The sequence below is a fragment of the Apaloderma vittatum genome, unplaced genomic scaffold (assembly GCF_000703405.1).
Source record: "Apaloderma vittatum isolate BGI_N311 unplaced genomic scaffold, ASM70340v1 scaffold7153, whole genome shotgun sequence".
Classification (NCBI taxonomy): domain Eukaryota; kingdom Metazoa; phylum Chordata; class Aves; order Trogoniformes; family Trogonidae; genus Apaloderma; species Apaloderma vittatum.
Genome location: NW_009707448.1, coordinates 1 through 25999, shown reverse-complemented (window position 1 = coordinate 25999; position 25999 = coordinate 1). Strand labels below are relative to the sequence as shown.

The 25999-nt window shown below is 39.3% G+C and overlaps 1 protein-coding gene across 1 annotated transcript in view; it reads right to left on the bottom strand.

Annotated features, from left to right (window-relative positions):
* The window catches only part of MEP1B (meprin A, beta), a 45560-nt gene extending 26605 nt beyond the window's left edge, over window positions 1–18955 (bottom strand). Inside the window, exons 1-10 of the mRNA XM_009866196.1 lie at window positions 18893–18955; window positions 14123–14141; window positions 13893–13943; window positions 13747–13790; window positions 12656–12734; window positions 11433–11550; window positions 7142–7320; window positions 5435–5653; window positions 2197–2349; window positions 1009–1224 (exon numbers count right to left, since the gene is read on the bottom strand). Coding sequence (XP_009864498.1) covers window positions 1009–1224; window positions 2197–2349; window positions 5435–5653; window positions 7142–7320; window positions 11433–11550; window positions 12656–12734; window positions 13747–13790; window positions 13893–13943; window positions 14123–14141; window positions 18893–18955 — 1141 coding nt within the window. The remainder of the gene's footprint in view (window positions 1–1008; window positions 1225–2196; window positions 2350–5434; window positions 5654–7141; window positions 7321–11432; window positions 11551–12655; window positions 12735–13746; window positions 13791–13892; window positions 13944–14122; window positions 14142–18892) is intronic.
* Between the last annotated feature and the right edge of the window lie 7044 nt (window positions 18956–25999).

Here is a 25999-nt window from a genome sequence, read left to right as displayed (position 1 = left end):
TGAGAAAGCAGCAATGGGAGGTTGGACCTAATATACATGAAAGAGTATTTGTGAGGAAGGCTGAAGTGTGGAGAAATTAATCTTGACTTCAAAGTAGGGTTCAAAAGACTTTGGAGGCCTCAGCTTGATCTGAAATTAACAGGGATATTAAGGATTCCTAATGGCACACAGGGATGAGGAAAGCATCAGGGTGAAGAAAAGAATGTAAAATAAAATGAAAAACAGGCATGAGCAGCAGCTGAGCTAAAAGGGACAAAAAAAAAGGCAGAAGAAGCAGATTTGATACCTATTTTGTAAAACAGCTTGCTCAGATCCTTATGTAACCAGAAGACTGAAGTAGTTGTAGCTCTAATGGAGACCAAGTAATAGTTAAATATTTGAGAAAGTAGTTTAGTCATAGGGTGACTTTGGAATTCTAGCTTAAAGAGCTCCTATCCATTAACTGACCTCACTTGATCATATTGTAGGCCGTAGGTTTCTAAGAACTTAATTTTCTTCAAACGACAACTCAAATCATGATCTGCTGCCCATATATTTCAGTTAAGCCATTTCAAACCTTGTTTAAAAAGTAAGTTAAATTTTATTTGTCTTTTGTTAATTGGTATGTTAGTTACTCCAAGGCACTTATATTTTTCATTTCTTTATTATTACTTTCTTATTCATTATAATTTACTCTAATGACCAACTTTATCTGTTGCTATTGATGCCAGCAGCTCTAGAATGTTTAAAATGACTGCTCGTAGAATTTTAGCTATTTTGATCAGAAAACTATCTTTATAATGCAAGAGTTTGTAATTTGGGGTAATTTATTATATTATAGGAATTTATTATATTATAGTCTGACTGAAGATGCATCAAGTATAATTTCACCAGCAGAGAATCAATTACATAGAGAAGAAACCAAAGACTAAGGCTAGGAGATGAGTCACTTTGCTGCAATATTTTCCCCCAGCACTTTGAAAAGGATATTGAGCATAGATTAAAACAAAATGTGATGTTATTCCATACCTTTTATCTCTTCAATGAGTCTCAAAGTACCATTTGGCTGGGTTGAAGTATACTCCCTGACCCAGACATATAGCCGGTCACTTTCCTGACCACTATTATAGAAATAGAATTGTAAGCACTGAAGGCTTCTTTTGGGATACAGAATTCGGCTCTCAAGGATAGCTGTGCTTCCCTCTGCTCCGACGCTTGTGTCGAAATGCATGAAGTGCCCATAATCTGTCAAAAGTGAATTAGAAATGGCAGAGAAGAGAGAAAACAAAATTTTCCTAGTATACTTGTATTCTTAACACTATATTGTAATAATGCTAGAAGACATAGAATCATAGAATGTTAGGTTTTGGAAGGGACCTCTAGAGATCATCTCGTCCAACCCCCCTGCCAGAGCAGGATCCCCTAGGGCAGCCACACAGAAACGCGTCCAGGTGGGTTTTGAAAGTCTCCATAGAAGGAGACTCCACAACCTCTCTGGGCAGCCTGTGCCAGTGCTCTGTCACCCTCACAGTAAAGAAGTTTCTTCTCATGTTGAGACATGGTCAGGTCAAGTTAAGGTAGAACCTGTAAAAATCCTCAGACTGAGGACTGTTACCTGTTCACTTTCTCCAGAGGCAGAATTGTTGTCATGGCAACTTTTTCCCTCATCTTACTGTCTCTAGCAATTTGTACTCAGAAGTATGGGCTTTTACTCTTTACCCAGTACCAGTAACTCACAGCTGACTCCCTCTCTGGAGGACTGGTTTAAGCTCTTGAGCTCCTGAAGTTTTCTCTGACAGGTTCAGAAACAATTGGCTGTATTTCTCAATTAATTGTTCAACCAAGCCCTGATAATATACGTAATTTCTAAATTCCAATCCTTTCCAAAGAGTAACTGAGCAATTATTCAGAAAATCAGCAGACTTTCTGGTGTGCCTGTACCACAGAGTAGAACTTTTTATATAGTTCTTATTTCAGGATGCGACACTAAGACTAGGAAACAGATCAAAAAAGATAAGGACATCCAATCTTCTCAAATAAGCAAAAAATCTAACATATCACATGATGTCCATAGGCATGTGGATTTATGCTTCTTAGATAAAAGATATACCATAATTTGTGAACAAATAAACAGAGAACAAGGCCAAGATCAAAGTCAACTCACATGCCTCTGCAGAAAACACTTCCCATAGAGATAAGAATGTTTTTTTCTCATACCTTCGCATTCTCCCATATTAGTGTGATCAGTATTTGGCCCAGCAGGAACCTGAGACAAACGCTGCCAATCACTGTTATCATCTGAACTTTGAATCATGCCACATATATTTTCAAGCTCAAAACTGCACGTGTCCATGAAACTTAGGGAGGAGGCTATAATATTTAAAAACAAAACAAAGCAAAACATTAAAACATTGTGAATCTCTATTACATGGCATACATTTTAATTCTGAATGTCCAAAGGCAAGAGCAGGGCAAGACTAAATGCAAACACCAAATAATCAGTGGCTTCAAATACCATCAACATTTATAGGTGTAAAGTTCAGTAACTCAAGGCATTTGGCAATTAACACTGACATTAATAAGATGTCATCGAGACCACTCTGGGCACTTAGCAAGCACAGGAGGGTGCCAGCTAATTATCATATCACAGTTTTTATTTATAAAAGGAACACTAATACCAACCCCAAACCACAACCTTCACACAGACAAAAGATCCTGAGACTTCCCATTGATGCCTCTGCTTGCTTCGGGTCAGTCCACACATGGTCACAGAATTTGATAAAAGGTTACTGGAGTTCTTATTTTGAAATATATAGAGCAAAAGTTATTTCACTGCAATAAACAAACTGATTTTCAAAATGCTGAATTGAAAAAAAATTTGGCAAAGGTACATTTGGGACCAGTGTATATCTCATATAAATTTTTGAGATGTCTTGCACATGACAAGTGAAACTTTAAGTGAAGAAACACTGTGCAGTTGAAGAGGGAAGGGTTTCCCCTGTATGAAATGTTTTCTCTGTTTAAAGTACATCCTGGGTGAGTGAGGGAAGACACAGCCCAGCTTTACCCCTGTCCTGAGTTTTGTTACCCCTTATATCATGTCTGAACTCTGTTTAACACCAGCCATGATTTGAAAAAAAAAGTAAATTAACAAAATGCTTTTCAAACTATGCATGAAATAATGTGGCCAGTTTAAAAGTTTCACTGCACCACAGAAAGGACCTTGAGTAAGAGTCAAACCAAAAAAGTCAACCTCAAAGGCACACCAAGTGCTGTAGCTGTAGCTCAGGGAAGCACTTAAGTATGAACTGCTGTCAAATCAGTTGTACTGATAAGATATTTTGTACTGTCCTCATAAAAAGGTAACAATCCTCTAGAGATTGCAAGGCTATCACAAGTGTTGTGTGACTGCATGTTTTAGGATACAGTATTGGTATGATGTAAGAAGCAAGAAAAGATTTCCTAGTAAATTTTATATTGACTGATGGAGAAAGCAAAAAAAACCCAGAGAAACAGCTAGGGTGTCAGCAAGAAGGTAAGCAAAAATGGAGAACTATTAGATGAAAGAACCCTTTGAAATCAAAACATGAAATATGAAATCAGTTTGCCCAAACAGGACACAAGTAGTCTAACTACCTTAACTAGAAAGTGTTGGCTGGTATGGAATGGTGACCTAATGACAAGAAGAGAGAAAAGAAAGACCCAATAGCTTATGATGTGTTTCTTAGGTTAATTCCTGAAATAGTGGAGAGGGGCACTGCTTGAGGCGGGCTTTGAACTCCATCTGCACCAAAAGCCAGGTACTTTCTTGGAATGTAGTGAAAGGCTGGACTTGGAAGAAAATACATGGAGGAGGAGTGCCTAACCTCAAGTGGTTGAGGGAAACCTCCATTCTGTTAAGTGATATGCTAGAAGGGGAAGGCAGACTGAAATCCACTGTTATGACATGACCTGAAAGACAGTCCTGAAGAAGATATCAGAAGAGCACTAAAGTATCAGTCAGGGTTTCTGTGTTTTTCGGGTTTTTTTCAATATAAGAACCAACTTCCCACTTTTAATGCCATTTCCTAACCACACAGGCCTTTAGCAGAAATTCAGCTTAAGCTTTTCCTTAAATCATGTTCAGCAACAGGCGTAATCTTTTGGTTGCTCTGGGAGGATATCTGCCACCCAAACCCTGTTTAGCATTGTCAGTCTTCCCTCTGACTGGACAGCATCAGTCTAGCAGCTGGGTAGGTGAGGGCTGGGACATGCAAGGCATCCGTTGTGCCCGGCATAGGGGCCACACAGGTAAATGGTGAGTGATCTGAAGATCACTTATGGCTCTGCAAATACCGTGCACACTATACAAAGCCAAGTGATGGACGGGGGAGCAGTGCAGATCCTGATGGTGCTGAAGGTGGTGGCAGTTTAGTCACTAATACCCACAGGACTGGGGCTTATTTCACCCAGGGAATGTGCCTGTGGGTTAAGAATAAAGTTAAAATGTCATGAAGTATTTACACAGTGCACAAGAATGATGGAAAGCATATAAGAGTAATGAAGAGGAAGAAGAGCCTCATCCAATGTTAAAGATAGCCTTGGCTTTAAGCACTTCTTTAAGACCTGCCTGAGTGCCAAGTTCTGGAAGCTGAGGCTGCATGTAAGTGTGTGTTCAGTTTAGACCCACATGAACCGAAATATTTTCATGAGAATCATACACTCATAAAATTGCACTGTTTTAATAAAACAGTCTGATTATTATTTAAGATATCTGTAGAACAAGGCTTAAAATGTAATTGTAAACCAATAATCAGTATTTGGGATATTGAGGCAGTGAAGCAAAAGTTTTCAGAATTATAATTTTACAGAATTATATTTCAGTTTTGTAATAGAACTATTCATATTTCTCTGTCTCTTACTTTCACTCAACTTTCTTAAATAAATCCCATGAGAGTAGAATAACTTTTCTGAGCACTTCTGAAAGAGACTGAGTTTGAAATAAAAAAAAATTTCAAAAGCTCACATTTTCTTCATAACACTATCTGCATCCTATTTGCATGGACACACCCACAGATTCCATGAGAGTGGGGTAGGTACAATAGCCACAGAGAAAATACTCATTTCTGTACAATGTCTGAGCAATAGCTGTGGAATAATGTGGGGGGAAACAAAAAGCTTTGTGCACACATTTTAAACGGCCACCCAAGGGATGGACAAAAATCAGCTGCTGAGTGAAGCTAGTTTTTAACTAAAGGTTAAAATTGCACAGAAAACTCCACTCTGCAGCCCTCTGCAGGAGGGCTAGTTATTCCTAGCTGTACCATAATTTCTGGTGGTTTTAACACAATTCACTTCATGAAAAATGTTATCATCTCTTTCTCTTATGCCTGGTTGAGTCCAGCATGTATGTATCACCCTCGTTTATTTCAAATGGCAGAAGCAATAAAAAATTAAAAGAAATGGAGAGACTTACAGCAATTGTACAGCCGGTTCAGTTTCTGGAGATCATAATCACTGAAATCCATTCGCTGTCCTATTACATCGATGAAGTCTGGTATGTTAGTAACAATTGTGGGTTCAGTTCCATTCCTGAATGCAGTTTTGCTGTAGTGCAGCACAGAAGTATAGTCATAGGGAACATTGAGGGAGTCTGATGTTGTATCATTATATTTCAAGAAATTATGTTCTCTACCTAAACAGGAAAAATAAAAGGAAAGACTGTGGCCCAAGAACATCAGGTTTTGATGTACAGGCTTAAAGTTACAAACAATTCATCAGATCGCCAAGTATTTTCTTTAGTCATTTACTTTTACTTACTCTGCAAAACTATTTTATTTCTAATCTAGAGTTTCCTCTTTCAGCCACAGTAACATAACATTATGACTTCTGCTTGATGAAGGAACGCTTTTTGCTACCAGAAAGTATTTCCTCGTGAAACTACCCATAAACTTTGATGGGCTTGTGATACCCAAAAGTGGAGATACTGTTTCAGTACTCACATGAATGCGATTTGCAACTGTAATGCCTCCCCGATTATAATCTGTATTCTCTGATGGTTAATAGTTGGTTATTTTGGCTCACGAAAAACAAGCTAGAGTTGTCATCAGATAAGCTTCCAGAATTTAACTTTACAGACATTTTCTGGAGTATGAGCAAAAAAACATTACTAACTACCCAATGGAAGGCAAAGTTTTAAATGGTTTGAATTAGTCAAAATACAGTAACTATATTCTGATCAGCATAAAAAAGACGCAGCAGTTTCAAACGGCTAACATTAGTGCAACTTGTCATTAAAGAGTCAGCAAAATATAATGGAAATCAAATAACAGAGTCTAAGTAATTTTCTATAATATATACTTGCACATGCAAGTGCAAGTGACTATTGATCACAACTAAAAAAGAATGCATTAGATTTAATCATTATCTATTTTTTTCAGTCTTCTGTGCATACCTGTGTTAGGAAAGTATAATGTCTGTATACATAACTTGGGTTTTGAACTGCCTGAAAGTCCCAGAGGATGATGGCAAGCTGAAGAGGCAGAGACAGAGCAGTCCCAAAAAGCCCTGTGTCAGCTCTCAAGCTTGTGCCAAATATGCCAACATTGACATTCACAAGCCACATGGCTAAAGTAACTGCTCGCATGATGTGGACCCTGAAAGGGGTCTCTCCTGTACACACACCCTGTCTGCATGCTCTGCTCTCAGCTCGGCTGCCCGCACCCACGGTAGAAGCCGGGGAGGAAGAAGATGACAGGTGGTCACACCAGCTTTTTCAGAGAGGGATTTTGTTTTGTTAAGAGCTCCCAGACTAACAGTGATTTTAGAGTATTCATTTAAACAAATAAAAATATTTATTTTCTGCTGCTCTGCTGTGGCATTACTCTGAGCTCTGTAGCATTACCCTGAGCTACTTAAAGCTCTGGGAACGGCCGTGGCACAAGGAATAATCACAGCAACAAAAACCAAGGCTTTATGTCCCAAAGAGGTATTGCTTGTCCCAAAGAGATATCACCTGTCCCAAACAGATTGCACTTGATATTTAATTTGTTGATACGCTGGCTTTGAAAAATAAGCCTGGGTAAAAGAATAGTGTGACCACCAAAGGATGGCTGGAAGGGATGTTCCACAGCTAAACCCCCTAACTTCAGAGCCTGAAAAGAAAAGCAGGTGAGTGACTGACCAGCCTGAATCCTGTCCCAGATGATGGACACATAGTCGTCCCGGTCAGACCGTGACTGCTCATGCCAGAATCCCAGGGCATGCAGGAACTCATGCTGAATCGTCCCAATCCTGTCGCAGTTGGCTCCAATGGAAAGCTGCTGTAACCCTATTTGGCGGTTTCCCACGGAGGACCAGCAGCTAGCATTGAAATAAAATGAGAGAGGGCTCTGTGAGATACATACCATCCCCATGACACGTGAACTCCAGAATCACACTGTCCAACAGGTATAATTTTAACTTGTGCACTGAAGTTACATTTTGCTACAGAGAGCACTTTTTCATTGATCAGTTCCTTACCAGATCTTTTCCTCCTACATTTAGCTGTTTTGATGAACAAGTGGTTCCCCTGTTCTGACTCTGCTGTTTTTAATGGGTTTTCTTTAGCAGAAAAGTGTTTAGCTATTTGTGGTAGAATAAAACTCATGAGGATTTCATTGGTGTTCTGGTAAACCTCACTATGGACACATGATTTAGAGCAACTGAGTTACTGCAAATTAACATTTTTTAGCAGGACTACAGTATGTGACTGTGAGTGCACATTGAGTCTGTCCCTACCATAAGGGGAAGCAGGTTCATACAAATCCTCGCCTCTGCCATGGTCTTTCTCTTCATGAGGGCCTGTATCTGCCAGGTAAGGTGCCCTTCTGCATGGCTGTGTTTGCCTTCCAAAAGGCTGGTGCATTTGCCAGTGCTTTTCATAAGCTCCTTTCTTTCTAGCTATTTGGAGATACTGCACTACAGCGCTTGATGCTTAGACATGCTCACATGGAAGAGCAAAACTGCAGCTGTGCAGCAAGTTTTTATCAAAGGATAAAAAAGTTTAGTGAGCTATCTGCACAAGCCAATAAAATGGCACCCTGTGTCCAGAAACTAGCAAGCAGAGACAGCTACATTTAAATTGATATTTTATGCAGCAAATAAATCAATGCTTACCCACTGAAGTTCATAAAATTAATCAGGCACAAAATATGCCATAGTATTTGCAGTCCCATCACCCCAGAAATTCAAAAATGCAAGCACACCATGTGCTTTTGAACCCTTATTAGTGCAACATATTCCCCAGTATTTCTCATTCCACAAAGCAGCACAGGCCTTGGCTATTGACTACTCATTAAAATCACAACATGAGACCTGAGAAGGAGCACATTTGGCATCCATAATTTCACAGCCTTCCCTTGAACAAGGCCTCATATTGATTTAGCAGCTTTTTCTTCTGTTGTGCAGAAGTCAAAGAAGTCCATCACAGATCTGGGTCCACCTCAAACCAAAGCAGCTGCCTCTGGCTTCACAGCTGCTGCACAGTGCACAGGCTGCAGGCACATCCCCGACACTTTCCAAAAAAACCCAGCATACAGATTCCCTTTGCTTCAGACTACCAAATGCCCACACTGCCATCTTTCTGCAGCCGCTGACGGAGTAAATACATGGTCTGCGTTGCCCAGCAATGAGAATAAAACTAGGTGAGTGGGACACATCACTCCAGAGCAATGGGCACCTGGAACCCCATGTTAGAAGTGTCTTCAGTAGAAGAGAAAATGGGAGGAAAGTCTCAGTCTCCTCAAGTGTGTGGGAGCTGTATATCCTCTCATTCATTGCTTTCTGTATGGCCAGTTGCTCTGTCAGAGGCTAGAGGAACAGGGAAATACCTGCTCTGACTAATTGCACCAGCCTTCTTTTTGGAAGATGGTTTGTAAATAGATACATGTCATCTGCAGTGATGATGCCACTTATTTAAGCTGCATTTTTCTGCTAATGTCCTGCTAATTAATAACTTCCCATAGTATCACAGATCAGCAGTATCAGACAGACGCTTTGATTTACCAACATCAAGCTGGTTAGCCAGGGATCTGTATCGATCCACTTCTGCATTGGTTCCCTTCACCACGTGCCACAGCAGCCAAGACCTGAAGTGACCTCACAGGAGCGATCCATGAAAACCTGATTTTCCATGTGGAAATATGAGAGGAGGCGTTGAACCTCCCTAGTCTGCTAACCATTCTACTCTATCACCTCTCTGAATGAGTCCTGCTCTTCATGAGAAGAGTAGGGAGAAGTGGCACATCCGTTGCAGGTTCCCAGACTGCGCTGTGAGCTTTGCAGGCACTTGCCACACCTCATGCTCGTGCATTTCTGTAATTACAAGCATCCCTCATGTATTTTTCTCAGCACACAGGCTGGAGTCAATAAAGGTCTTTAAACAGACCCACAGCCTAATCTCTGCTGCAGATGCATAGATGTGAATAGAGGGTGAGGGGAAAGGCTGGGTGTTAGAAAAACTACATGTGCCTCTACTCACTTAGGGTTACAAATATATCTATGTTAACATAATACAGGCAGTAGCCAAGGCTTGGCAAATGGTAGATAAAGAATGTGGATAGGGAGAGGGCTCTGTGCAGGGACTGATGACACTGTGTACAGACATCAGAGACCACAAACATATTTTTCAGAGGACAATCAACACAACAAAATGGCAGCTGGCTTCTTTCGTGGCTGACTTCATCTGAATTCAAAAGGATAATCCAGATGAGGACTTTATGGCCTACTACAAACTCTCTTGACACAAAGTTCCTCCACCTTCCTCTCTCTGTTTTATAAATGTCGAGATTGGAGAGGCAAAGATAACTTATCAACTTTTTCTTGGTGCGATAAAACTTTATGAATCTGGCTGTCGTTGCCAGGAACTTTGTGCTCCTCTCTGCACTGTGTTCTCTGGACTGAGGTCTTTAGTCAGCAGTTAGAAGAGCCTGAGCTGATTAAAACATAAATAATTAGGAATGGCAGAGGGGAAATGGGTTGGTTTACCCACCCGAAAAGGCAGTTAATGCAAGGACAGTCCTGATAATCTCTTTGTACAGCCTGAAGCCAGCTCACTGAAACTGGACAGCCATTTTCAGGAGATTGCACTGTGTAGTTTGGCTCCAATCTTTCAAAAAGTGCTGTTTAGTATTAGTTATTACATGGATGTGTCCACTGGGATGACAGAAATCTTTCAGGGCAAGCAATACACCAGGCAGTGAGGGCAAGATATGTTATCCAACTAGAGTGACTTGTCTTCTTCATCAGCATGACTCATCTATTTTTAATAAACATATAAATGAAACATTGTGCAGAGGCCTCTTACTTGCCATAGGCTAAATACTGTGGTTGTTTTTCAGGTACAATTATTAGCAGATTCAATGCATAGTTTATATGACGAAGGACTAAAAAATTCAGCTACATGAGTTTTCCATTTGGCTCAAAAAAGCTGAAGAGTCATTAGCACAGGAAAATGCATTGCTCTCTAAGTCTCCACTTATACATCTTTTAGGGTTGAGTTTCAATGCCATGGGTACAGCATGAAGAGTGGAATATATAAAGAGCCAGAGACTGAAGAAATTTGGAAACAATTATCTGCTACAAATATCTCAGAACAAGCCAAAGGGAAAGGGAAACATTTTTATTTTCAGAAAATATTTTCCACTTTATGAATGCATTCTAAGATCAGGAAATGATTTTCTGAAAGTAAATTTCCTACTAGGCTATCAAGCTTTCCCTGAACCCCTTTTCTAAAAGAGAAATGTTTCAGCATAAAGCAGAGAATATATTTGTCCTTGTTGCACTGTTTTGACAGAGATAGCCTTATAAACAGAAGCAGCTGGGGCAATTTTGACTTCTTTGCTGGACTCCTATTTTGAAAAATACAAGGTGTAATAGCATAACTATTCATCAGAAGAGGGAAATAAAGTGAAATCTCTGTAAAACATCTCAATGCTATGCCACATTAAAAAAATATCCCTGTTATATCTGAATGCTGGTGTGACATTGTTCAAATGCAATTCCATTTGTTATAGTCAAAAAAATTCATTGTCCCACAGTTAGAACTATCGTATTTCTGCTGGGATCTTTTTCTTCTATTTTTTCTAAAAACTAAGGTGTACTATCAGTGACCATTTGAAAGTGAAACTCCATATATCCAAAGATCAGTCAAGAAAATAATTGTCTCATTTCTGATATCTTTTACCATGTCCAGAAATTTACCTCTTAAACGGCTTTATTTCCTCTTGTATTTAAAAAGAAGTATCAGCAAGAAATTGTTCATTCCTACCAAGGTAATATCGGTTTGGAAATTGCTACAAATTCCAGCTAAAAAAAGACTGGAAAAATGGACACAACAAAACCACAACATTATAATCAGATATGTGACTTTTAGAGTGAATGCTAGCCATGAAAATAGCCTGCAACCAAAAAGAGTGATATTTTACTCTTCTTACCCACTTCCTTTGAACACATGTATGTAATTCTTCTCCCCTTCCCAAGTTTTGAAGTCAATACAGGTTTTCAGTCGATACTGTTCAAATGCCTTGAGGATGAGTCCCTTAGCATTCATTTCTGCAAAGAAAACAGTGTTCTTGTCAACATTGAGCCAATAGGTTTATCATATTATTCGTACCGAGCAAGTCCTAAGGGTAGGTCTTGCTCCAGCAATCTTTGATCAAAATAAGCAAGCTTTTTGCTAGATTAAAATCTGAGTAGGGACCAAAAAAACATAAATAAGGTTGTTGTGACATTATATCTTCCTCCTTTTTAATTTCTATGTAATTTTTCTTTGCTACTTAGGTGGAAATATGACATAATGAGCATATAGAACATGATAGTGTGTGGTTGTTAATTTTGTATCTTCTTTCATTTAACTTGGTGAGACTTAAGTGAGCAAATATTCAATAAATAGGGAATGAAGACACCATGCAGATGCAGGCTACATCTTTCTCACAGAATCTCTTCTGCTAGACTTGAACTGCTAACATTATATCTGGGTTCTCTCCTCTAAGCAACTTGACTAGTTTCAACCCAGTTTAGATCCGAATCTAAACTAGAGGTGGGTGATTTTTTATTTTTTTTCCTTCCAGGCGCCAGAAAGATGACCCCAAGTTGTGTAGTGAGGGCACAATCTCACCATGTTAATACACTAAGAACTCAAGCTCCCTGTCTCACTACTCACCTCGGCCGTGCAGAACCACAGCTGAATGGATTCAAAAGGATGGAGACAAACCATGATGGGTCCCTGGGCCACATCAGGGGACTCAGCAATGAGCCATTGCAAACTGTATTGTCTGCCAGAATGCCAATTTGCCATTGGTGCTGTAGATGAGCTAAGTGGCTAAATAAGCTTCATGGCTCTAAAAAGCTCTTCAGTGCCCTGGTTTTTTTCTTCTGATTAGTAGATTTTCACATCTCAGACACATACCTTTAAAATCAAATCAATCTGCTGGGCCATAGCAATGGCAGGATAAGAACCATCCAAGAAAAGAGCTGAGAGCCAGCACCAACACCACGGTGATGCACCCTGCTGGCGCCCACCCAGGGCCAATTCTGTTGTAGGAAATGGCCATCTCTAGACTTGTGAGAGGAAATGATGCCACAGTATCTTTATCAACCTGTATTTAACATTTCAGTCAACATGACATACAGATATTGTCAAGGGCAAATACGGTACCCAGGCTATCATCAAGGACGTAGGGGACAATGTGGGGCCATCGATAGTTGTCACCAATGATGGAGTTTCGTTCCTGCATCTGAGAAAGAAAATAAGTATGAAGTCTTCAGAAAAAGTGATTTAGGACAAGTCAGTACAACAGTGCCAAAAAGAGCATGTCTCCTACAAGTCCATGTAAGACATATAAGAAGTCAAAGAGATCAAAAACTTTCAAAGATTGCTCAGAGGTCTCAGGCTTGGATTTGAAATTCCTTCGCTTTTACCGGTATCTCCCATTTCTGCAGCATTTTCTCCATAGAAATTACCTAAGATTTTCATGCATATGTGAGAATAGCTTCAGCCCCTGTGGGAAGCATTAAAATTTAAAGTCCTGAAAACTGCACAGAGATTAATAATTTTGTATTTTTCCTTAATGCAAGGGTTTGCTCCTGTGCCCTTAGCAAGTATTTTCCTTGCTTCCTCTGATACATTCAGGCCAAAGCAGTTCACCAAAAGGGAGAATAAAACACTATCAACTTTCAGAGGTACTGACAGGACTCTTTGCAGATTTCTACTAGGTGTTTTTGAGATGTAACTTGCTATGTAAATAATTTAATTTTTCAATTGACCAGACAGGGAGACTGGACAGCTGCTTCAAAATGTGGTATTATAAATCTAATTTTTCCATTGGTTTTAGTGAATCTACTTAAGGTTTTGCAGCACTGCTCTGTAAATTTGATTGGCTTATAATAAATATTGTACAGATAAATGAAGAATCTTTTATATAGACCTGTCTGGACGATGACCAGTGCTGCTGAATGTTGCAAGTTCAAATACAAAAAACATAATAAAGGAAACAAGAAGATAATAATAGTGATCTAATGGCTAAACTGACCTTACTCTGGATAATGTTTCTGCAAATGCACTTGACTCCGTCATTGTCTTTGACATTTTGTGGAAATCCAACCCCAAACATTTTCAGTTTATTGTTACATAAACTGCATTTATTGTTAATAGGAGCAGGATGCATCAATCATTTCCATGCCAGTGATACTTTACATTGCGTAAGTTAGTGACACATTTCTGATTTAATATTTTATATTTGAACTCACCCCGTCAAGTTTGATGTCTCCCTCAAAAAGGTCTAGTCCTAAAGCTAAAGGGAACAGGAGATTAGCATTCAGTTATTGTATTGATCTTTAGCTACTGTAATGAAAATTATCAAAAAAATCAAAAGAGAAACTGAATTTTACAAAACCTTCATTGATGTCAAAGATGTCTCGATCAATTCCTCCATCTACATCTATTTCTGAAAAATAAAAAGACAAGTGAGGTAGGACATTAGCCCTTGCTGTTATCTTTATGAAGTGTGAAAATTAATGCAATAACAATAATTATAAATCTGTGTCTGTCCTAGTGATGCTTATGAGCAGCTGGTTTTGTTGACTGCCTCCCGTGCATACAAATAGATTTCTAAACAGAACTCACCAGTTGTCTCTGGAGCGGGCTGGGGAGGGAGAAGAAAAAAAAGATATTATTAGAAAGGCACATAATGAAATGCAGCTCGCGTTACTCTTTCAACAGTATTAGAGACGCGATTTAAGCTCAACTGACAGCACTTAGTGAATGGCTTTGTATTGGATTGACTGGACCCTCTGCCTCCGCATCTGAGTGGAAATGTTTATTTGTTTATCTGTCAGCTTTGTGTTCTCCCTTCAGGCTGCCCAGCAAGTAAATTGCCCAGTGCTGCTTCTGTGAAATCTTCACAACCGTTTTTCTCTCACAACTCAGACCATTGCTGAATGGTCCTCCACAAATGGGAAAAAAGAGCCTATTATTTCAATGAAATCAAGTATTGCTACCAGTCTGGAGCTGCACAGAACCTATGGAAGTTATGCTTAACTTTCCATCATAAAGCTGAAGACGGGGGAATAGAATGAGCAGTCTGGCCTCAGCAAGTCTGTTAAGGACAGGGCACAGAGCACAGGTCACCTCAGCCCCAGCTCAGTGCCTGTAGCTGGGCTCCATTCACCTAAGCAACACCAACACAAAGACTTGTTCTGCAACATGTAACATCCACAAACCATAATATGATATAATGAGATACTCACAGCATGTTTTCCTTGCCATAACATGCCTATAGATTATAATCTATACTGTGCAACTGGACTAGACACTTCATTTTGAATGGACCGCCTTGGACATACTTAACACTACACAACTGTTTCTCAGGCAGTGAGTAAAATCCTGAAAAGCCTTTCTAAGCAATTGCTGGGTGGATTTTCCTGTTTCTCATCAGAAATCTTGTATTCAAGTGTTTGGAAAGAAGTTCACAAACTGAAGGTAAAAAACACCCTTAAATTATAAGCTCTGACAATACAGGTTACAGGTATAGCAAGTGGTAAGGTAGAACAACAATTCTACTTTTATTTTTACTATAGTTCCCCTCCCCACCTCTGACCATTTTTTTTCTCCATATAAAAAATTTGTTATCTTTCCTACAAGCAGTTTTACATGTAGGACTTATTTTTCCAGTGTGATAAGCATCTGCAACCTCCATTAGAAGCAATGAACAGTACGAGACCAGAATGTTGAAAATCAGCTAAAATCAAGTCCATGCAGTACATAAGAACATTAATTGTGGTAATTCCTACCATATGTATGATGGATGAGAAAATAGTACGGCCAGAATATTCAAGAGATATTCAAATGCACATGTTCTTCTAGAATATAATGATAGGAACAATTTTCAGGGCAAATATAACTGTGAGCCTTAAGACTGATGGTATTCATAAAAAAAAATAACCAAATGCATAAAAAAAGCCTCCTTCAGTGAAATTTCTTCATTTGGAAAAGGTTCAGAAAGAAAGCTTTGAAATTGTCTGTATGTCCTATGTTAGCTTTTTTCATGGAAGATTCAAATTCAATCTGAAATGACTGTGTTGTGCAAACGTCAACAAATGGCAGAAAAAATATTGTAAATATAAAAGCATGGAATTTCATTTAATCATTTTGATACACCTGAATTAAATTAATTCAAATTGGTGCTTCACAGGTTTTTTCAGATTTTGATCATTTATTCTGATTTCCTAAGAGGGGAAAACGATGTTTGCCTAAGTAGATGCTGTAATTTATAGGTTTAAGAGAGATAATGCCTAATTGGTATGAGCTGCCATAATGTTTAATATCTAAATGTTACATAAACAAGAAATGGTTTTAATCAGCTTCTGCTGATGCTTCTTAATTTTCTTAAAGAAGACTACTATCCATATATGTCTTTTCCTGGTCCAAAGGCAAAATTTTGACCTTGAAGCGTCAGTTACAAAAAACTTTGAGTAGAATCTGCTTCCTGACTTGATTTCTCCAGAAACAGCCCTGTTTTAATACTTCACAGTTTTAGGTTGTTCCAAAAGTTAGTAGATTCTAAGATACCTGACGCTTAAAAACCCAGTGTCACTGTGGAAAAGTGACCGAATCCACTGACAAACTGTTTCCAGACTTGGGCAGGTGCAAATGCTAAAGGACTGATCTTGATCTTGCATTTCACTGAGTTAACTGTTATTATTTAGGTTTACATTGATACATGAGGATTAAGGATAGGGACTTTAGGAAAAAAAACCAAAAAAACGCATATAACTGTATATAGATATAGTTAATAAACCAAAATATATTCTCCAAACAATCAATCCATACATCTGCAATGCCAATGGACTCCTCTTACATTCTGAAGTTTTACTCCACATATATGATCTCATTACATTTTATTGTCACTGGATATGCATAAGACAGTATCCAATCCACGTATTCAAGTTTCAAAATTAAAGTGCAGCCTGTAAAACAAGCTGAGAATACATGAGCAAAGCATGTAACACACACGTTGAAGACTTCGTTTGCTTTTAAACTCCCACTTTCACCTAGATTTCTAGCTAACATGGAAGGCAGAAAAAAGACAAGTAAAGCTTGGAGTATTCAAAAATTAAAATCACATTATTGTCTTTTCTGTAAAAGATTGTTGATGGAGGAGATGAATCATACCTATATTTGTTGAAACCTCTTATAACCATTAAGGGAGAGTAAAGTGTTTCTACAGTTTCAATAGTTATAAACTACAATATCTCCGTATGATCTAATCAGAAAGCATAACTGTGCTAAAGGTTAAAACTGGCTAGCTCATGGAAAAGTTTCTCTATCAGCAGCATAACTCCAAATTGAGATCAATGCAGCTAAGTGCAGCAGCACGTTTGGTGAGTAAAACAAAATGTGAGTCGATGACTGAAGAACATCAAATTCAGCAACTGACTGAAATACAAGCTGATCCTCAGTGTCTGGAAACTGTTGCTGAATGTTTTATGCTGAAGGAGTCCCTTTCATCGCTCCTTTCCACTTCCCTCTAGGGGGAACTAGGTCTTTAGTCCCATGAATCTCAGCAGAAAAACACTCAGTTTCAAAAGGCGTATCTCTGTGTACAAGGATTTACGTGTCCAAAAGCAATGGCTTCCATCTCGATACCAGCCTGACTACTGAGACCTACATGATGCATTTCTCTGTAAGTTTTATCCTTTCACCGTTCACAGTGATTCACCTTTCACAGTCACATGCAGAGGAAGGTTATATTATCTGCAGTGTGGCAAAGAGGAATCTCATTTAGTCTAACCAATGCTACTTTTAAATCTACACATGCACAAAAATCTGAACATTTACAATATTAGTCCCTCAGTTCAGCAAACAATATGGTTTATGTGAGTTAAGTCACATCAAAGGTTGGTCAAACCATGACTTGTAAGCACATTTAATTGGCAAATAATTCAAGTGCATCTTGAATAGGTGGGAAGCATCTCACCTATTTTAGTCACAAAAAACCCTAGGTAAGTAGACTCAGTAAGAAGTGGAGAAAAAAAATAATTTCATATACAATTAATCTGTCCTTAAAATAGGTATGGCACCACTATGATGTCCTGGCATCTCCAGAGGATAATCCACCTCATGTAGCTTGGACAGCTATTCACAGATGTGATAAATCACCCGATGAAAATTCCACCACCTCACTACGGACTTCAGATGGTGTACAGCCAACCAGTTTAGACAAGATACCTTATCAGTGTTTTCTCCAGACTACGTAACTTCTAGTACTGGCATCCAGAAACACATAGGAAGCTCTTCCTGGCCATAAGGCACATGAAAATGAAATAACTAGTCATGGTGATTAGAAGCTCCACTCTCACACAGGAGTTGGTCATTTCAATGTGTGATAGCTTGCAGATGCCAGTAGCAGTCTGCATCACCTACCATGTGCTTTGTCAAAGCCTGCAGAGGAACCTAAGCAAGACTTCAGTTCCCAAAAGGTTGGGAATTGAGGAACAGGTAGTCATGATAGGCAGTGGAAATACAAGAGAAGTGTGAGGTTGGGGTAGAGGGGTAAGCAGGAGGACTATGGGAAGGTTGAGGACATGAAGTTGAGCTCTTGACTTAGGGAGATGTATGAGTGTGTGTCAGTGGCGAAGAAGAGGAAACAACTGCCACAGTGAGATACTGCAGCTGGATTCACAGAATTAGACAGTTAAGTTGCATAACTTAAAATAGATAATGTTATTCCACTTAAGTAATACCTTTCTCTGTGGACTATCCTGAAGCTATGAAGAGCTGAAATGAACTTTCAACAACCTACTGGGTTTTGTTCTCCAAACTAATTCTATTGTGTATTGCCAGAATTCCTGGCCTCTACAATAAACTATCATAAGATAAGAAAAATGCTACATTTCACTACAAAAGAGAGGAAATACAAAATCTCAATTCTTACTTTTTGGCATTAAATAGTTCATCTGGATTGGAAGAACAGAGAACAGTAATTTCCAAATATATGCAGTGTCTGAAAAGGCATCCATTTCAATATCAAATATACTGTGTTACAGAAAAAAAATCCTATTTCCAGTCAAATATAGAGTAGCAAAATAAATTTTAATACTTATCTTGGTTCTAACCCCAGACTTGCTATTTTGATAACAGTACACTGAATATTAGTGGACATTTTGCTTAGATGGGGAACGCAAGATAAGCTCTTTCCATGAATAGCCAGGCCTATTAAAAATAGCAGCACTAAGACCCAAGGAAACAGAAATTTTTATCTCTCTTCCAGGCAGATCACAACATAATTCTTATTTTGCAAAAGCAACATACTTAAGTCTTTTCCTCTCATACTCATCTTTATCTGCATTGCTTACTCGGTCATATAAAGAATATATGTATTCTTTGTTTTCTTACCTGGGTCCAGACCACTTGAAGAAGAAGGCAAGTCAGGAGTGTAGACATAGAAAACCAGCCCATGTTGTTATTCAGTCAGCAGCTGCATGGACAGAATTTCAGACCAACTTGGTATTTAAGACAGTAAATATCATAAATCAAAACCTTTGTCCTTTTATCAACGATTAACTTACCTACCTTTTTCTTGTCCAGTAAGCGAAGTTCATCATTGCTGTATTATGGTAACTGACATATACTTTTAACTATTTTTAAGCACTGCTGTGAGAAAAAGTATGGGACACAAACTGACATACAGGATGAAATGGGCACAAGAAAATGGGAATACAGAGGAAATGAACACTTTGAAATATAGGAAATTCCATTTAAATATAACAACACTTTTATTCTAAGGATTTTTAACCATTGGAACAAGTTGCCCAGAGAAGTTGTGGAATCTCCATCCTTGGAGACAGTCAAAACCCAACCACACACAGGCCTGAACAACCTGCTGCAGATGACCTTGCTGCAAGCAGGGGGACTGGACTAGGTGATCTCCAGAGGTGCCTTCCCACTTCAACTATCCATCCTGTGATTCAGTGAATAAAGCTGGCACTAAAACCTCATGAACAATTGAAAGCTAGCAAGACTCTTAGCAGGTATGATGTTAATGTATTAGTAAAACTGGTTTCGATGACAGAAAGTGAAAATGAGAAATGTATGCAACTAAAAAAAAAATCTGTCATCAAAATCATTTCAGTATCTTGCCTTTAGGAAAGGCAATGTCATTTCTGTTGTTGATGAATTTGAAACACTGTATTTGTCAGTAAATCATATCATGGTATGCTTCTGGACTACTTAAAAAATCCATTCAAAATAATTTTTTTTATGGTAGTACCATTGTACTATCATCACTCTCTGTACTCTTCGGAGCTTTAGTTTCTTCCAACTTCAACCATATCTTCTTCTTACTGTCGAGGAGTGCTGAAATTGGCACAGTTTATTCTTACACTTAAACTGAAGATTCTCATGGTAATTGTATGACCAGACTTGACTAACATTTCACCTTCCCAGACCAACTACCTGCTTGCAACATCAAAAAACCTAAAAATGCCATTTAGATTTTGTAAATACAGACTACCAAAAGATTATATCAAAAGTAATATAATTTCTCTTACTATTCCAAGTATCAGTGCTGATAAGAAAGCAGTTGATCCTAAGTAATGAGGACACCAGAGCAATTTCTAGATGCTCAGATCAGCACTTATTTCATTGCTGATCCATTGAGAAGTAGCAGTTGTGCATGTAGCAATGATTTGGACAGGGCTATGAAACTGGTGAAGAGTCTAGAGAATAAACCTTATGAAGAGTGGCTGAGGGAGCTGGGGTTGTTTAGCCTGGAGAAAAGGAGGCTGAGAGGAGACCTTATTGCTCACTACAACTACCTGAAAGGAGGTTTAAGCAAGCTGGGGCTCTATCTCTTCTCCCACATAATAAGCAATAGGATGAGAAGAAATGGCTTCAAGATGTGCCAGGGGAAGTTTAGATTGGATATTAGGAAAAATTACACCACTGAAAGAATTGTCAAGCATTGGAGCAGGCTGCCCAGGGAAGTAGTGGAGTCACCATCCCTTGAGGTATTTAAAAGACATGTAGATGTGGTGCTTAGGGACATGGTTTAGCTGTGGTCTTGGCAGTGCTAGGTTAACGGTTGGACTAGATGATCTTAAAGTTGTATTCCAACTTAAACAATTCTATGATTCTCTATTGTTGTTCTTATAATGTTATTATTTTTCAACAAAAATAAGTATTGTAATCCACAACTCAACAATAATGATGATGTCAATTGTTCTCAAATCAGTGATGTTTGGAATGTTGAAAAGCTCTTTTGTCAAGATTTCTTCAGCAAGTGCAGCAGTTTTTGAGTTCTGCACACTGTCATCTTTTGCTGCTGGGAAACGATGGTAGTTTTCCTTTTGGAGGGTCTCCAGGTTAGATTTGCTATGTCCACAGTAAAAAGTACTTTGAAACAACTGGAACAGATTTACACGTTGAAACATGTCGTGCTATGAACCTGGTGTCTGTGCTGTACACATCTCAAAGGGTTTTAACTTCAGACTGGCTCTGATTTGATCTCAAGGACTGGATGTCAGTGGTGGCAACTGGACGGCATTTGGCAGGTGAAGAACATGTTCTGGCTTAGTTTCAAATCGAAGGAATTCAGTCTGGACACTACAAAACTGCTCTGTGATGTGAACTAAAGCATGGCAAGTGGGAATTAAAATGATGATACTTCCTTAAAACATCCACTCCTGAACAAAACTACAAGACCAGTGCAAGTGTTTTCCTGAGATGGTGGAATATGATGAACTTAACACACTTTTTGGTCTTACCATTTAAGTCTTGGAAGAAAGCCTAAAAGTCTAGTTTTCTACTTCTTTGGTCCATTTAACATGCAAATAATCAAGACAATCTGCTCTATGTTCCCACATCCCCATTTCTAAAATGCATCAACCAGCACTGAAACCTCACACCAACCTCTTCACAAGAGGAGACAGGAGGATGATTGTCCTGTCACAAAGAAGGGCTGTATGAACCTCTGTGTCATGACAGTTGCTGTTCTCAGGACTGGCTAAAAGGTGAGTTGCACAAAGAAAACACTAGAAGGTGTTGGAATTGCCACGTAGGGACACCAAACAGAGAAGGTACCACAGTTACATGCTAAACTTGCACTGTAAAATGCAGTTCCTGTACATGTTTTTCTTTCAATTTGCACTGCTTTTTGATTAATTAAACTCAGAGTTTTCACACCTCAACTAAATCATCTGGTATAATAAAACAAGATGCAATGGAAAAAGTAAACAATATATGAACAACAGAACATCAGGACTTTTATGACAGAAGTTCTTGGCATAAATTTCAGTGTGATTCATAAAGTTGCTAAATGTCTTTTTAATACAGGTTGAGGAGAAAGCAATAAATAGATGGGTAGTCTTAAGTAACTTTTTTCTTTTTTTTTTTCTATCTAATCATGAAAGATCTTTTCTAATGGCCTTATCTACTTTTGTGACCATGTTCTCTACAATGACAAACATCTTGCTTTATCACTGACTGTCTATGTTCAGGCAATATACCTACCCTTTACTTTCCTTAAGGGTTTTGCTACATGAATCCTTACATTTTTCCTTGGAAGTGAAAAGCACTATGGCCATATCATACTTCTAAGACCAAGGCCTACAGTAAGAAAAGACTGAGTATTACTGGAAACAGATTAATAAAGGATAGTACAACTTATTTGAACAGATGATGTGAATTTTCAGATGTACAAAGAGAACGGCAGTCTAAGATCTTGTCTTTATGCTACAGTTACCTGGGCATATAACAGCCAAAAGTAATGCACACCCTTTCTGTAGAATTTGACAATGTTATTTCCATTACCATTTTGATCTGTGGGTAGAGTCTGTGAGTGTCCTGACTACAAGCTCTGTATTTGAGGAAAAGCAAAAAACATTAAGCACAAAGCAGAAAGAGCAGGTCTTAGCTGGTTGATTGTTTTCACTTTCTTGCAATTCTTTGTCTTGAACATGTTTCACAACTTCTGTGGGTGCTAAGCTATCTAACCAGCCCTGAGTAACTGTAAGAGACACCTGCAAAATCCAAGCTTTTGCCAGTCAATTAAATTTCTCTCCCCATAGGCCCACGTGTTCCCATGCTCCTAGTAGAAGCAGTGAGAAGGAAAAACCTCGGAACTTCATGTGGAGCTTGCTGCAGATCTATTGCAGTGCCCGCTTCAATCTCCTGCAGAGGTCACTTCTCTGCACCAGACAGACATCTGTCCAGCAGCCCTGGTGCTGGTGGGCACTGCTGCAGCACAGGTAATAACTATTGCAGCAGAAAAAGGAACATTCAGCAGGCATTGTCCAATGCAGATGGGAAGATACACCTGCTTTAGTCTCCTTCATAAAGCTACGTCTGTGAATAATGATCTAGGAAGTGACAGTAATGAGGGCAGAGAGATTGCAAAAAAATGAGTTGAGTACAGGAGAGCAAGAATGCTCTTTTTAAAAGCCAAAGGAACTTAACTGCAGAGAACCATAAAAACAATTAAAACCATCCTTATACAGACAGCCATTTTCTAGCATTTTTTCATAGATAGTTTCTTATCTGAATAGTTTTGTTGATCTGTATTTCAGTATAGATGCTTTGATAATGTTGCCATTGGTATACTGCTCAGTGAACTACTGTGATTGGTTTTTGTATATGGTTGCTTGTTGACAATGGGTGGAACCCGACCATGAGTTTCAATGTCAATTGCCAGTGATATGAATTCATTCAAAAACCTTAAAAAGTTCTGGCTTGTAGAGCATTATGTAGCTCACTTAGCAGTGCTCATAGACCAAATGTCAAAGAGCAGGAGGATATTCAAATGGTACATTATTCTCAGCATATTGTTCCTTGCCCTCTCTCAAATTTCCGGCGTTACCTTGCACAAATTAGTTTTGCTTTTTCTGTTAATCTCTCAAATGGGGATAATAGTATCTCCTGGGCTGATGTGGCAAAACCACCAGTGAAGATAAGGGCTGTCAGATAAACCTGCAACATAAATATTTTGAGTTGAACACCTAAGTGTTTCAAGTTAGGCAATTCCAGTGTTTACAAACCTAGCAGCAGTCATATGGAATATAATGTGAGAAAGTGAAAATTAAAACAGGTATGAAATGCAAGTGTTCCATCTTCTTACAGAGAGGCAAACAAGACATGTTCGCTTTGATTAAGACTATTCAAGAAAACTAAGCAGATCTTCAGTTTCCTCCCACTGCTTAGCTCAGGTAAATTAAAATGCAAGGTTAAAAAGTAAACAGTAGAAGCTTGGGTGTATAACATTGCAGCCCTTTTTGCCCACTGCCACTTCAAGACGTACTTCAACCATTACCTCTTATTTTGTGTGAGAAAACAATCATTCATAAACTAAATAATCACTCATACAGAATTGCATCTCTCCCCCTTTCACAGGAATCTGAATCATGTCTGACATGTTTTTACACAAACATATTTTATGGTAACATACACAAACATATTTTATGGTAACTATGAAGCAGATTACAGTCTGAAACAAACTATGACTGGTATGAGGCCACTAAAGTGGCTGTGGTGGATCACTAAATATCATACCACTACAGAAGCATACTCCGGTGACACTTAGTTCTCTCTCAGATGGTGGGCATGAGCCTTAGCTGAGAGAATTTCTCTCTCCATTCCAGAGACCTGCAGCAACCCCAAACTATTGCGTGTGCTGCCAGAGGACAACTTAAAAGACCTAAGTAATAGGAAGGGATGATGAAGAACACCTGTACACGGCACCTGGTGGACCTCATCATGGCAGGAGATGGAAATAGCTAGGTCGCTGGCTTGTGTGCAATTTCAGAAAGCAAGAAGTCAAAAATCTGCAAGAACCTCGGATTACAGAATGCAACAGTCCTCAGATGCCCCCGTGTGACTCCTGTGTGCACTACAGGGCTTTCAATTTAAAGATGACCTCTAAACAGCGCGTTTTGGGGAAGGAAAGGTCTTGCAATTAAATGCGCTTTGCATCAACATGTTACATTTTACCTTCACGCGTGAACTGGGGAACACTCAGTTCTTTCCACAGGGGAGTCCTGGGAGAACACAGGTGACCCACCACAGGTGATAAAGCACACGTGTAAATCTGGAAGTTTGAGGTTTTACAGTAAGCTAGAAATGTTCTTTCTGTAGATTGGAATAACTCCAGTCAGTCTCTTAACCCCTTAAATATGTAAAAGTTTTAATACTTTTTATGAAACATCTGGACAGAAATCCTACATCTAAAACGTCTCAGAGTACAACTCCTTAGTGAATTTGCCTCCCTAAATACTATACTTATCTAGAGGCAACCCAAAAATATTCAGTGCCCTCTTGTGGTTTGTATTATGAAAGAAGAAAAATTCATAGAAGAAACTACTTAAGTTTGAACAGTCTCACAACTGAGGTGACACATAAATCGCATCTTCTGTGACACTATGCCACAGCAATTGCCCTGGAGAAAATAAAGACATCGTCTTCCTATCATCTTCTGTCCATACCTGCATAAACAGAGAACCTAATGCAAGGGCTTTCTGAAAAACAAGTGCCTATTATCATTAAACTGGTCCGAATGAGATGTTTTTTATTTTAAGCATCACCCTTATCTCTCCAATTCAAAAAAAAAAAAGACCCTCCCCCTAGAAAATGTCAAAGTAAACATTTTAAAAGGCATTTAAAAGCAATAAAATCTAACTGGCAAGACTTTCAAAATCTTGCAAATTGCAAACATATTCTGGGAAATATGAACTCCTCTAGCCATACAAATAAGCACAACGATGAACTTCGGCAATTACTGATGCCAAGTTTCTTGGTTACTGTATTCACTCCCGAGGGCCACATCAGTCCCAAGATACTGGGGGCACAGCCAGAGCAGCTTACAAAACACAAGGAAGTAGCTAAGTAATATAATCAGAAAGTGGAAACAGCACAAATGTAAGAGAATTAGAGAAACACAGAATTGCTGAGACTGGAAAAGACCTCTGAGATCATCAAGTCCAGCCTATGGCTCAACACCACTAAGTGCCACACCCGACCACGTCACTAAGTGCCACATCCAGTTTTTCCTTAAACACCTCCAGGGACAGTGACTCCACCGCTTCCCTGGCCAGCGCATCCCAGTGCCTGAGCACCCTCTCCATGAGGTTACAGGTCCTGTCCTCTCATCCTGTCACTGGTTGTCCAGAAGAGCCTGACCCCCACCTGACTACAATTTCCCTTCAGGCAGTTGTAGAAAGTGATAAGGTCCCCCTGAGTCTCCTCCAGGCTAAACACCCCCAGCTCCCTCAGCCTCTGCTCACAGCACTTTCCCTCTGGTCCCTTCCCCAGCCTCGTTGCTCTCCTCTGGACCCGCTCCAGCCCCTCAAGGTCTTTCTTGCAGTGAGGGGCCCAGCCCTGCACACAGGGCTCGAGGGGAGGCCTCACCGGTGCTGAGCACAGGGGCAGAATCACATCCCTGCTCCTGCTGGCCACACTGCTCCTGATACAACCCAGGATGCCAATGGCCTTCCAGGCCACCTGGGCACACTGCTG